The sequence below is a fragment of the Clavelina lepadiformis genome, chromosome 4, assembly GCF_947623445.1.
Source record: "Clavelina lepadiformis chromosome 4, kaClaLepa1.1, whole genome shotgun sequence".
Classification (NCBI taxonomy): Eukaryota; Metazoa; Chordata; class Ascidiacea; order Aplousobranchia; family Clavelinidae; genus Clavelina; species Clavelina lepadiformis.
Window position 1 is genome coordinate 487,907 of NC_135243.1, and position 13,219 is coordinate 501,125.

At 38.5% G+C, this 13,219-nt stretch overlaps 2 protein-coding genes across 3 annotated transcripts; both read left to right on the top strand.

Moving 5' to 3' along the window:
* The first annotated feature begins 225 nt into the window (after positions 1 to 225).
* Positions 226 to 2,030, top strand: LOC143451705 (corticotropin-releasing factor receptor 2-like). The gene is made up of 4 exons (XM_076952422.1): positions 226 to 445; positions 998 to 1,131; positions 1,505 to 1,666; positions 1,899 to 2,030. The coding sequence occupies exons 1-4, from the start codon at positions 226 to 228 to the stop codon at positions 2,028 to 2,030; spliced, it is 648 nt and encodes a 215-aa protein (XP_076808537.1).
* Positions 2,031 to 11,060: 9,030 nt separating this feature from the next.
* LOC143452161 (5-oxoprolinase-like) lies at positions 11,061 to 12,986 on the top strand. 2 transcript variants are annotated; one of them, XM_076953024.1, is made up of 2 exons: positions 11,061 to 11,643; positions 11,958 to 12,986. In XM_076953024.1, the coding sequence occupies exon 2, from the start codon at positions 12,193 to 12,195 to the stop codon at positions 12,511 to 12,513; it is 321 nt and encodes a 106-aa protein (XP_076809139.1). In that variant the 5' UTR covers positions 11,061 to 11,643; positions 11,958 to 12,192; the 3' UTR covers positions 12,514 to 12,986. Both variants share the same exon structure in this region, with proteins under 2 accessions (XP_076809139.1, XP_076809141.1).
* The last annotated feature ends 233 nt before the right edge of the window (positions 12,987 to 13,219 follow it).

Genomic DNA, 13,219 nt, shown 5'->3' on the forward strand with positions numbered 1-13,219 from the left:
TCATTGGAATCTTGCTACGTCACTCATTCTACAAAACGTCATTTGGTTAATTCATAGTTTCTCCACCAGCTCCCAAACAAGAAAAAACAATGAGGTATTTTGACGTAATTAGTATAAGGTAAATGATATCTTATGCTTACCATTAATGTTTAAGTTTAAGTTTAATTACAAATTTACGGTTTATTGTATCGACATTTTTTGGTAAACAAAATATCTTTATATAATATGTGCAAGTCTGCACAATTGTTTACGCCACTTCTTCTTCACACAATCACCCAGGTTTGGTTCCAGGTTCTATGTCGAGTCCTGGCCGCCATCTCCATCTACTCTCAAGTGGCCACCTACTGCTGGATGTTCGTAGAAGGCGTCTACCTTCACATGATGGTGGTCATGGCTTACACGTACGACAGGTTCAGCATAAAGCTATACATGGTGCTAGGTTGGGGTAAGTCAGGATTCATTACAGTTGCTTTGACCAATATTTCGATTCCCATTTTACGAGTCAGTGGGTTTCGACCTGCAGTCGGCCCTGAAGAAACAATTATTCTTCATCATACATTTATTTATTTTTGCCAAGTTTGGTGACAGGGTATCATGGTCACGTGGTAGTCTCAAAGCTACCTACACACATACTGACTATTGTGATGTCAGATAAGTCCATTGTTACCGCCATTGTCTTTGACTTCTACAAAATCCTGTTCAACCATTGACTTAGTCAGGTTATTTAATGTCATATATGTCATGCAACTTAAAATTGGTCCGAATATTAACATTCTAACTTGTCCTAACTCTTTTAGATTGCGCTAGGAACGTTTTGTTAATGGCGCTGTATGAGTATAAAGGAGTCTTTTGTGTTTTTATACGTGTTTCTGAGATGTTGCATAAACCAAAGCTTATACCTGTTTCATTAAGCTGTTTGTATCAGATATGTTCAGCACAAATTTTCACCGAAAACATGTTAATTAATTACTAATAACACAAGATGTCTATGACGCAGGCACACCGATCCCAATCACGGTTATATGGGCAGTGCTCAAAGCGGTTTATGAGGACAAAGAATGCTGGATGCAGAACCCGACAGATACCTGGGTCGAATATTTCTACCAGATTCCCATCTTTGTCTTGTTCGCGGTAAGTTGTTTATGACGTCACATTATAACAATGATCAGAATGAAGTATTGGCAATAGCAGTCAAGATCAGAACTACCAGTCGCTCGGAGTAACTTATTTGAAATAATTTTTGCCATCTCTTAATAAACCTGAAGAAGAAACTTATGCTTGCGAAAGCTCGTGTAGAAGAATCAAAAATCAAGTTAACTTTCAGAGTGCGACCAACTTATATCTTGTTTTTATTTTACTATCTACTGGGTCAACACGGTTCATCCACCATCAACCAAGTAATTTATGACGCTTTGGAATTAAAACATTTATTTCCTTCTAAACAGATCAACGCGTTAATAATTGTGAATGTCCTCCGAATTTTGGTCACAAACTCATCAAGCAGAACTCGCTGGAAAGTGCAGTGACGTATTCAAAAGCAGTAAAGGCGGCTTTCTTTCTCTTCAACCTTCTTGGAATTACTTACATCTTGTTTTTTCTCAGTCCGGGAGATGGCGCTGGTGAAATCGCTTTCTTCTACTTCAACGCCATCTTTCAGTCATTTCAGGTAAATTTGTTGATTCCTTCGATTGTGCGGTCAGAATTGTCTTTCATCTCCAATTTCCACCTTTAACTACATGTCTTACAATCGCTAACTGCACATAATTGCGCTTCTCTAACTTACCATTTGTGTATTGACGTCATAGCACTCTGGCGTTTCACTGACGGAGCCATAAATGTTTTGATTAATACATTTCTGACGAATTTCAGACAACTTCTTGTTTTCTATGACACGGCAGGGTTTCTTGGTCTGTATGATTTATTGTTTGAGCAACTCGGAAATTCTGAACGCGATTGGAAGGAATTGGCGGAAATGGCGTCACAATACAAGAGTGCCATGCTTCGAGAAAGACCTCCGTGGTATTGGCTGAAGTTTGATCTGCAATTTATTAAATATTTTTTAATAAATGAAGGTTCCCCCCTTTCAGCCACAAATCAAAGATGTCATGTCATTACTCGTTTTGAATGGCCTGCTTGGTTTATGACGTAACCATCACATATTAAAGCATGATTATGACTAAATTTAGTGAGACGTCACTCGACTCGATCCATATCACCGACCACTCATTTCCACGTAACCGTCAAGCTAGACAGGCATTGTGACGAATCCGGAACTGAAAGACCAGAACAATTACCTTCTCACCAATTGCGCTCGGTCATTTTGCATAAAACGAGTGCTCCCACGCTCCATCCAGCGGAAAACGATTTGTAGGAGCACAGTGTATTACTTTGTGGCATCATCCCTGCTTAATACCATGTACTAACTAAATGCCTTTCATGTAAGTTGTTACGTCACTGTATTACAAAACCACCAACGACAAGCTTCGATGACGTCACACCTTGCCAACATAGCAAACGCTGTTACACGTCACACTCAAGTAATTACAAGGCGAGAAAGCAAAGTAGAAAATGCTAAAATAACAACGCAGTGTGGTATTGGATTAGATTCAATGATACTATATTAGCGGTCATATACATATAGAAACATTATTAACAACCATAACATCATGTTACCAATCATCAATAATTTGAATATAACCGACAAAGCCAATGATTTGGTTAAGAATTTAACTGTTGGTTGGTTGGTGATTATCAAATTGGCAATGACAAAGGAAAAAAAATTTTACTTGGAAAATCCAATAAAAAATATGCAAATATACAAGGTAAGAAGGCAATGCTAGGAAGAGAATGAGGAAAGACAAAATCTAGAAATGAATACCAGTCACAATCTATAAACAAAAGAAATCAACTCAACTTTCAAAGTCTGAAAAACAAGATTTATTGCCTCAAAACTGATGCAACCTTTGACTTTGTTGCGCCACCAAATGAGCAAAACACATAAAGTATTGCCACGTTTGATCAGATCTTAGTTGGACAAGTTGTGAAAGTTTGATTTCAACATTCAGAGTAAAAAGTTAAAAATCTAAGAATCATATTGCGATGATGCCATGATCCTTCCATAGAAATCAAACGCTGGGAGAATATGGTGGAGGGGCAGGCTGTTCTGTGTACGGCGGTTGGACTGAAATATACAAATCAAATTGAATCACAGAAACACTGTGCCAACTCTCTTGCCCAACCGCAGAGAACAGCTTAAGATAATTGGAAAGTAAATCATACTCAAAATGTACCATATTTGTCATACAATTAAATAAGAATCATGAACTTTAGAACTCCAGTGAAAACTTGTAAATTCAACTTAAAGTATCATGTTAAGCCTTGACTTTTGACAGAAGGAATATCACAATCCAGAATTCATTTTCATGGGATTGAACCCAAAATATTACCTGGTGGTTGGACGTTGGAGACTGCATTCATGCCGTCCACGTATGCTCGTACCAGCATCTGCGCCAATTGTTGTCGTTCCGCTTGATTGACACCTTCAATATAAGTGACCATCGCTCGAATTGGGCAGTCAAAGTCATTTGAGTTCATCGCTCTATAAATCTGTGATGGAATAAATGTGCAAATTAAAGCAAAGCAGAATTCCATGAAAAATAGCGAACTCCAATCGTCGAAACTGAGAAGTTGAAACAAATGCTCAGAGTTGACTTGACACGCACCAAATATAATCATAACTGTATCTCACACATTATCACTTCCACTTTCAATTATGTCTCAATAAAGACAAGAGTCAAGAAGTCAAAAGCAAAATAAAAAGCAGAAATATCAAATAACAAAGAAATCTTGCTTTAGTTTGTTGTCCGCATATTTTAATTTCAAACCCTGCTTCAGCAGAAATACATGGTTGGTTGCTTTCCACATTAAACATCCGACATGTGGCGCCCACACAAAGCAAACTTACCAGTAACTTTGAAAAGTAAAAGAAATATTTCCAAAACCAGCACCATTTTTACAAGTGAATTTTGTCCAAGGAACTGTGGTTTTAATTAAGGACAAACTCCAGCATGATCTTAATTATTTCAAACCGCATTGTGAAGATCAAAATACAGAGTGCTTAGTTACGTTTGAACGAATTTTGATTTCCATAACTCCATTAAAATCTGATGTTGGAAGAAATATCAGACTTACACAGTAAGGCGGTCCGCACAGCAGCATACACGGAAAGCATCCTATCCACACGAGGGGGTTGTAACACTCATTGAAGCGTTGGCGAAAGTTTGTGATGCAAAAATTGGAGCCCTCCGCAGAGTAGGAGCCGGAAGATTGCGCAAATCTTGTCTTGTACCAAGCCTTTAGAGCTGGTCCAACTTTGACCTATGCAGGTCGGTAAATATTTATGAATCACACAGATATCCAACAATGACCAACACTGTGATACTGATATATCATTAAGCAAGTTTGACAATTATCAATGCATTATGCACTATCCAGGTGCCACAGCCTCTGAAACGATCACTGTAACTAATTTTCAGTGTTTTAAACGAAACCGTATAGAAACTGAATTGTTATGTAACGTGCAAAAAGACGATTAAATAAAGTGACAAAAAATATTAGCACTTAAATATAAAAAATAAATATAAAAACATTTTTTTCGTGGCATCTTCTTTAGGTTTGACAAGTAACGGTTTGTTTGCGAAGAGATGCGATACAGAGAAAATTTGTGTTCCAGGTGGGAGATCCATGCTTCGGGATTGAATTTCCAAAAGGTAGGAAGCTTGACGTGTGAAAACAAATCGTTTTGCGAGGTATTGTCCTGTGTCCGCACACTTGTCAGTAATTTATTGTCAGCACCCAGACCAGAGTTTCCAATCGCCTCATTGCTGGGGAGATCTGACGACTGTTCTCCGTTTTCGCTCGACATGGTCGTATCCTGAATTGACTCGTCGGGCCGCGGGGTTAATCGTGTGCTAACGTGGTACTTTGACTTAGTTTTGCCTGGTATTGAAGTAACTTTTCGTTGTGTCGGCAACGGTTTTGACATTTATCAGAACCGATAAAAATTTCGACGACACCTCGAAAAAAATTTCGGTCCCAAGAGAACCCGAAGAAAAAATTTTTCAACAAAAACTTTTATTTCATACTACAGCGCGATGTGAAAATGATAGCCAAAGCTAGGTAAGCATGCATTCCAAGCTGATGAGCGTGCATTACAAACTAGGGTTTCAGCTAGTTGTAAAAAAAACATGCAAAATCCACTTACCAGTGAAGAATGGCTGTAAGGATTGAAACACGTCGGGTCAACGTCGGGGTCACCAAAATGCAGAGGTCTTGCACTGCTTGTCAGTCTTAACTTGTGATTTCGGACTTAATTTACCTGCCGAATTAATGATCTGACTCCATGGTTGCGTGCGGTTAGAATCCTCTAACCTTTTACTAGCCGAAAGCTCTTACGTTATTACAGATACAGTTTATCATAAACGATCCTTTATTGTAGGAACTGTACAGATTCCGAATATGACACAATCACAAACTTAGCATTCACCATTTAAAAGAAGTCTAACGAATTACAATTAACGCGAATAACGTAATACGTTCGTACGATTCTGTATCTCTGTCTGAGCGGTTACTCGCACAGAAGTTTGAGCTTATAACAGCGTGGAGCGGTGTGAACGGAAATAATCGACACAAAATACACAAACATTTCAAAACGTGCGAACGATTAACACAAAGCGTTGGCAATGGGAATTACATTCAGTTAAAACTAGGATGTTATGAAATCACCTGGTTACGTACTAAACGGCGTTTTCACATAAAGTTGTTTAGAGCAAGTTTCCAAATATTATTCGACAATTGCAGTTTTATCAATAACCAATATTTCAATAATTAACTGGCGAATACGTTCCCACGAATGATATAATGGTATTAAAAATGCCTCCCAGGCCACTACAGTGTCATAAAGATAATCTGCCATTGAACCATTGACATATTTTTTCCACGTCTAGCGAAGGGCGACAACTCCATCAACGGATAAACGTTTAAATAATATTTGTAAATGTTGTAAATGTTCTTATTGATGACGAGATAACAGTAATACGTTATTAAGGTATAAGAAACAAAAATATACATCTCTCATAATTTAATCCATAAAACATTCAAAGCTTTGAGTAGAAGCTGAAAGCCGACTTTGCTTTATCTTCGGAGGCAGAAGAGATTTGAAAGAATGCTTTTAATAAGTCACACTTGGAAAAGATTGTTGCATCGTGTAACTCACTAGTGAAATCTCGCAAATTGGAAATTTGTAACGGTCAGATTTGGTGACAAGGTTGAGATTACGAAAATCACCTACAATTCTCACACCACCGTTTGATTTTTTTACCAAGTGCATGGGACTAGACCATGTGGAGTTGCTAGGTTCAATGATGCCTTGGTTGATCATTTTAACAAGTTCTTCTTTAGCTGCGCGACGTTTCTCGAAAGATAAACGCCTCGCAGGAGAATGGAATGGAGGTCCAGTCGTCTCGATTTTATGCCGAACCTTGTGCTTAATAAATCGCGAACGCAAAGAAGCATCAAAAATTTCCTGGTAAATGCCGCGAAATTCTGCCAAACTCTTATCAAATGGTGCGCTAAGCGCTTGTGCTAAAAACGATGAACTTTCTCTGTCGTCGAAAGTACTTTGCCTGTCCTTGTCAACCAACAAACTAAAACGCTTCAAGAAATTCGCACCAAGAATCGGATGAGGGATGTCCATTGAAGCGAAAGTAAACAAAGGTTGTTGTGTTGAAACTTGCAAGTGAACTCATGAAGACAGACGTCAATGGATTTGTAACCGTAAGCCTGGATGGGACTTTTATTTAAGGTCGAAAAGGAGGTGATTTTTGGGTATTATCGAAACAAGTAAGAGACAAAGGGAAAAAACTAAACTAACAACCTGGAAAAGTTGTTAGTCATAATTATTGTAAAAAAGTTAATTCAATTGGTAACAAGGTAATATCCAACCAAGGAAAAGCGTTAAAAATATCTTTACAACCAGATTCAAGTTCTGCCGACCAGCAGCAAATAATTAATGGAGAAAATTCGAGAACCAAACTTACATCGCCAACATGGCAGAAAACCAGCACTATGAGCTGGATTTAAAACTGTGAAACGATTTAAAAACTTTAAAGCTTTAAATGTTCTTACGTTTTAATGTTCTTTAATTCTGTCATGTCCCCAACGAAATAACGGAGATTTATTTACCAAATTGCCTGGACCCAAAAACACAAAATAAAGGAACGGACCGGTTTTAAAACGTGGCTACTTCAAGCCGTGCTTCCACTCCAATGAAAAACACAGCAACGAGACTGAAAGACACACTATAAATTGAATTACGTCATAATTACGTTGGCGCGTGCACTTTAAAGGTGATTGTCCATAAACATAAATTATTTAAGTAGAGTGGCAATTTCGCGGCTAGAATTTTACTTTATGTTAACAGAGTTAACTGTTTAATGTTAAAACCTAAGAATAGGACACAATAGGTTGATAGGGTAAGTAGAAACTGTAAGTAAGCAAGTACCTAAACTACAATAACTATAAAAATGAATTCTGCCATAGTGTTATTCCAACGTTTAAAGCAACTGGCCTCATGCAGCTTGAATATTTTGGCCAATACCATGCTCAGAAATCCCTTGTCAGTTGCTTCTTTACAATTCTTATACTTCCTAGGTTATGACGTAAACGAAAAGTGATCTTTGTGAAAACTTTTTGCGCTGATGTTAAAGGAAACGGAGTTTAACGGTCTAAAGTGTCCAATCTTTAGCTTTACAAATCATGATGCTTTCAATATTGTCAGTAGTGTGCCGAGTTTTTCAGCAAGTATAGCTTATATTAATATACTGCAGATATCTGTTTGATAGTTTTCTGTACAGCTTTTTCCAACCCGATGGAACTGAGTCTTATATTTGCGTAAATTTGAAATTGAAATTGAATTACTCAAACAGATGATAAGAATTTGGAAAATCGACTCTTTTGCGTCAAACTTTCGAGCTTTGTGGAATTTGTTTTGCGCATTGAAATCAAGGTCAACAAGAACGCTTAACATGTCGTTGCATAATGAAGTTTTTTATAAAGTTGTAAAATTGTCGCTTGAACAATACTTTCATATTTTGACAGTGATGCTGATTGTATGCGGTTGAGTCGAGGCTGAATAACAGTTTCGATTCAAAAACATGGTTAACCTTCAGAGTGCAGACAACTTATATCTTGCTTTATATTTTACTATTTACTGGCTTAACACGGTCCAGCCATCATCAGCTCAGCTATCATCTAATTTTTTTGGTGAACAGTTCTAAATTCGGGCGATACTAAGTAAAGAAATATAAAATGTGTGAAAATCGGAAATTGCACAAAGGCTAGCTCGGTCATTTGCTACGCTTTCGTCATTTTCCTTTAACTTTTCGTTTTCCTCTTTAATTTACATTCTTGCGTTGATTATTTTTCTTTATATGCCTTTGCGTCTCCGACTTTGTTGAATACCAAGAACCTTAATTTACATTACGCTTGTCAGTTTGTAAATAAAAGTTTTATCAATTTTTTATTTGTGGGCTGTTCTAACGAGCACGTGCAGTACCGAGGTGTACTCGCAACCTTCCACCACAAGTGAAGTCAGATATAGCCCATTATTTGGGGCATCTTTATCTCTCAACAACTCAGACGGCCACATGTTCAATATCCAAACTCGGCTGACTGCTCTAGACACTGGTCCGGCTACTGCTACTTTTTTGTTGAATCAAAACCATAATTGAATTTGAATTCATGACGTCACAATGAGGAGACAGAATTTGGCACCAGCGTACACTGTTATATTACTCGTAAAAATATAAAATATCGAACCACTTAAGTCTACCAGAAAGTGTTTTCCAGTTTAATTTTTAGCAAGCCAGCAGGTATTGTTTGCCAGGAAGTTTCTCCTATTCCTAATTTACAAATTTGCAAATTTGAAATATGTTTTTTGGCGTTCTAATTTTGAGTGCTTACTGAGAAGAACTGTCAGTGTTCTAAAAAAGTCATAAGAAGTCAAAACCTTCAGTTTACGTCAAAAGTACAAGAGACCCAAGAAAGTTTAGTGAGCCCGTCGACGAGTCTCATGCGTTCCAGATTGGAAAGTTTGCTAAGTGCGTGGGAGATAATAAATTAATTGCTCGTTTATTGCCTATTGGCCATATTTCTCCCTGCTGGAAAGTTGGTATATGATACGTCGGCGAATGTTGATTTCTGGTGCAAAATTGACGTTTTGACTTTTATTCCATGTAGACCCTTTCTGAGTTACCTGTGCCAGTCTTTTTGGGTGGCAAGATCTTTTCGATCGCCTATAGGCCTACTTAACAATGGAAATTGTCGACACGCTTTGATTCTTTTTCAAATTACAAACGTACTGGGCGTTGGATTGTGATGATTTTGCTCAGGGAAGTTGCACATGAATTCTTTTACGAGATAAAAAAATTTGAAAATATTTTGCCTAATCCTAATTTTACAGCGGTTTCAATCCTTCCCCTTTCCTTGTCCAATATGACATCTAGATACGTGGACAGCGAAGAATATGACGTAAAATGCGTAAGAACTTGCGTGTAATCTACGACGCGTTACACAAGCTAATTCATGTCAAGCAAAGTTTAAAAGAATCAGCTAGAAGTAAATACAAAGCGAATTATTACATTCAAACATTTACTGTAATAAAATTCAGTTTGTACAACCACGCTGCGTAAACCGATTTTTACTTAATGAAGTAATCAATCACCAATGCAATAAACAATTAATAGTCCAATGTTTACCCATTTAAAATCATTTAAAAGCTCGTTCATGGTGTTGATATAAAAGAATGCTTGTCGATTTATTTTTGATCGGACGACAGACAAATAGAGTCTAATTAACGCTTTGAACTTCCTTCGGTGACTACATTGTTCAATTTTTTACGTAAAAATATGCCCCTCCGCTCCCCTTCATAACAACGTCACAAAGCCTGAAAATTGCTCGTAACGAATCTCATGGTTGCAAAATAAAACAGCCACGGCTACATTACGAAGATGTTTTCTATAAGCAATCGCACGCAATTCAAGCATTACTGTGGAATGTGTAATTTCGTCGTCGTTCTTCTCCTTTTTCTCTTTTTCTACGCTTCATTGATTACGGATAGGATCACTCTGGGATCAAGCGCGAAGTAAAAACGTGATAATCATGGAAAGTTAGTAAACTGTTCGTATCATCTACAAAGATTTTATCAAAGGTTACCTGCCGTATTCTACGGTCTTCTTGGAATGACGTCATAAAATACGACATAACACAACCAATAAGAGACCGGGTGTTTCATTTTTCAAACATTTATACTATAATATAACATAATAACATAATCTAAGGGCTGGTCATAACTTATAGAATGCGCAACACATCACCACTGGGGGGATAGCCCATATCAGATCATATAAATCTGAGCGAAACATTGGGCCAATATTCGCAAGAAAAATATTATATGGTACGCAGTGTAGCAATATGGTATAGTATGTATATGTGGTATATATATATATATATACAATATGGTATAGTAATAACGGTAATAACTAATAAATATCGGTACATTTGAGTAAAATAAGTCATTCAGGAGCCAGGTGGTACGCAGTGTAGCAAAAAAAAACGAATGAGTGGTACGCGATCGCAAAAAGTTTGAGAAACACTGACTTAAATGCTTGACATCATGCGCAGTTAAAAGTACAAGATTACTAGGAGTAAGCTACTGTGCAATTATACTCGCCGCCTAACACAATAATTTCATCTGCAAAAACTTGTACAATTTTACTGCAGGCTAGCTCACTACTGCACCTATCTCATGCAAGCGTTGTATATAGTGCATGCAGATTTGAATCCACTGACCTGGTAACTTATTCGCGATTACAAGTTTGATGCTTTGAACTACTTTACTAATCTAAATTAAAATGTTCATCTCAAGGACCAAGCTGTGCATGTGTTGTCATAACCGTAAACCCAGCAGACGAAATTATACTTGTGTAATTGTTACGGCTTAAAAGGGTTGATTGCGATGTGTAGTTCTGTCACTGTGCACACTTCAAGGGAAGAAATAACAAAAACATTGCAAACTACGCACAAACCGACCAGATTTAAGTTGCGTACTTAAGCTGGAGACTGCTGTGTGCATCACTGGTCTAGATAATCGTCCAAAACTGCTTTTACTTGTTTGGTCTAATTTCTGCGAATTTATTGCACCAAGATTTCTCGGCCCTTGACATTTTATCTGTGGTTCAGCTGTTGAAAGTCCTGTATAGTCTTGTGTATATTGCCAGACTTGCTTGTGCAAATATGTTCTTGATAACTGAGCAGTTGTAATTCTATTATGATCATTCTGTGTCGTGAAAACACTCAATATTCTTTGTGTAACATTACATGAACCGACAGGAACGACTTGACTTCTCGTGCGCTCTTTTCGGACATGATGGTGGTCTTGTTTCCAACGCTCCTCACATCCCAGTCCACCTAGGGGCCATGCAGGATGGTGTGCAGTACCAGATGTGGGCGATAGATATCAATAAGGGAGATTGCATTCTCTCCAATCATCCATGTGCTGAAGGAGTTCATCTTCCTGATCTCACCGTGAGTATGACCATGTGATAAATGTTATAGATCTAATCACAAAGTTTATCATATGATGTTTGAAACATTTCATTGTTGTTGTTTAACAATGGTGTTTGTGTTAACCAACCACTACTGAAACATTATGTGAAGATTGTGATTTATGATGGGTTGTGATTGTGATAATGTTGTGAATGACTGCTTTATCATATCATATGATGCTGAAAAGTTTCATGGTAGTTGTTAAGTGAAACGATGAATTGGTTTCTGGTTTTCTATTAAGTCAGAATTATTTTTAAACCCTGTTGAACTTGTTTTTACTTGTGACCCCACAGAAGTGACAGCGATTCTCATGCTCCCCGGCGATTTTGCTCGTTGCAGCGGGACCCACAATCTCCATGGCAACCTGGCCGACTTGAGAGCGCTAGTTGCCGCTAACCAGAAGGCAAGTGTCTTTGTGACGTCACAACTGTATCAATCACAGACATTACAACGAAGCTTTCTGTTTAGGGGATCCACCTGGTCCAGGAGCTTATATCGTGTTACGGGTTGGACGTGGTCCAAGCTTACATGGCACACATCCAACACCTCGCCGAGGTCGCGGTCAGAAATCTGCTGCGCGACGTCTCCACGACAACGGACGGCGTACTTCGCGCTTCGGACAAGATGGACGACGGATCAGTGATCAACCTCCGCGTGGAGATCGACTTGAAGGAGGGCAGCGCGACGTTCGATTTCGAGGGGACACCCCTTATGGTGATAAACAACTTGAACGCGCCGAGAGCGATCACCAAGTCTGCCATCATCTACTCCCTCAAGTGCATGGTGGGCTACGACGTCCCGCTTAACCAGGGCTGCCTCGCCCCTATCCACCTCCTAATACCCAAGTGAATACTCCAAATACCCTATCCACGTCCACATTGACCGAATTGGTTCCTACTCGACCCCGATATCCAGTTATCCGGTCGTTCTCAAGAACTTCCAACTTCTTCCGGGCACTAGCGGAGAGTGACGTTACAGGGGCGGGGACGGGGTTTTGGGAGAGATTCTCTTTCGAAACAATTTAACGCTGTCAGTGTAGAGTGAAAGGAAGTTTCACAACTCTATGGTTGACCTTTGACCTTCTTTCATTGTGGTGAAGCCGATATACGATGTATGCGTGTTTATGTTCGTTTATTAACTTCTGTTCTATAGCGAATGTTTTAACTCGGCTCATGTTTTTCTAAATTTACTGAATTTTGTCAAAACTTTACGTTTTTAAGCCGTATTTTGATGCACTCGTAGATAATATTTTTTGCGTCACTCGCAAAATAACAGCGGTAATAATATAAAATACAAAATAACCGCGGTGTAGTTTCAAAGAACATCTGGTCGTATTATTGGCTGTCGCCCTTTCAAACCTTGTCACGTGCATCAGCCCCAGCACTGCTTCTACAAGTTTTAATTTTGCGAGATAATTCACTGAAAACGAAATGCAGCTTATTCCAACACCAGCCAGACACTAAATCCAGCTCCATGCGACCTGATGCGTGTTGTTGAAGCTCCTCGACTACTTGTGAGTGACCTTGCAGCCCAGCATTGGAGAGATCGCAATCTC

Excerpts from the sequence above, each read along its gene's own strand:
- LOC143451705 (XM_076952422.1), top strand. The coding sequence starts at position 226 with ATGTGCAAGTCTGCACAATTGTTTACGCCACTTCTTCTTCACACAATC. Across the intron at positions 1,132-1,504 it reads CCATCTTTGTCTTGTTCGCG|AACTCGCTGGAAAGTGCAGT; the intron begins GTAAGTTGTTTA and ends CTCATCAAGCAG. Across the intron at positions 1,667-1,898 it reads CCATCTTTCAGTCATTTCAG|GGTTTCTTGGTCTGTATGAT; the intron begins GTAAATTTGTTG and ends ATGACACGGCAG.
- LOC143452161 (XM_076953024.1), top strand. The coding sequence starts at position 12,193 with ATGGCACACATCCAACACCTCGCCGAGGTCGCGGTCAGAAATCTGCTG.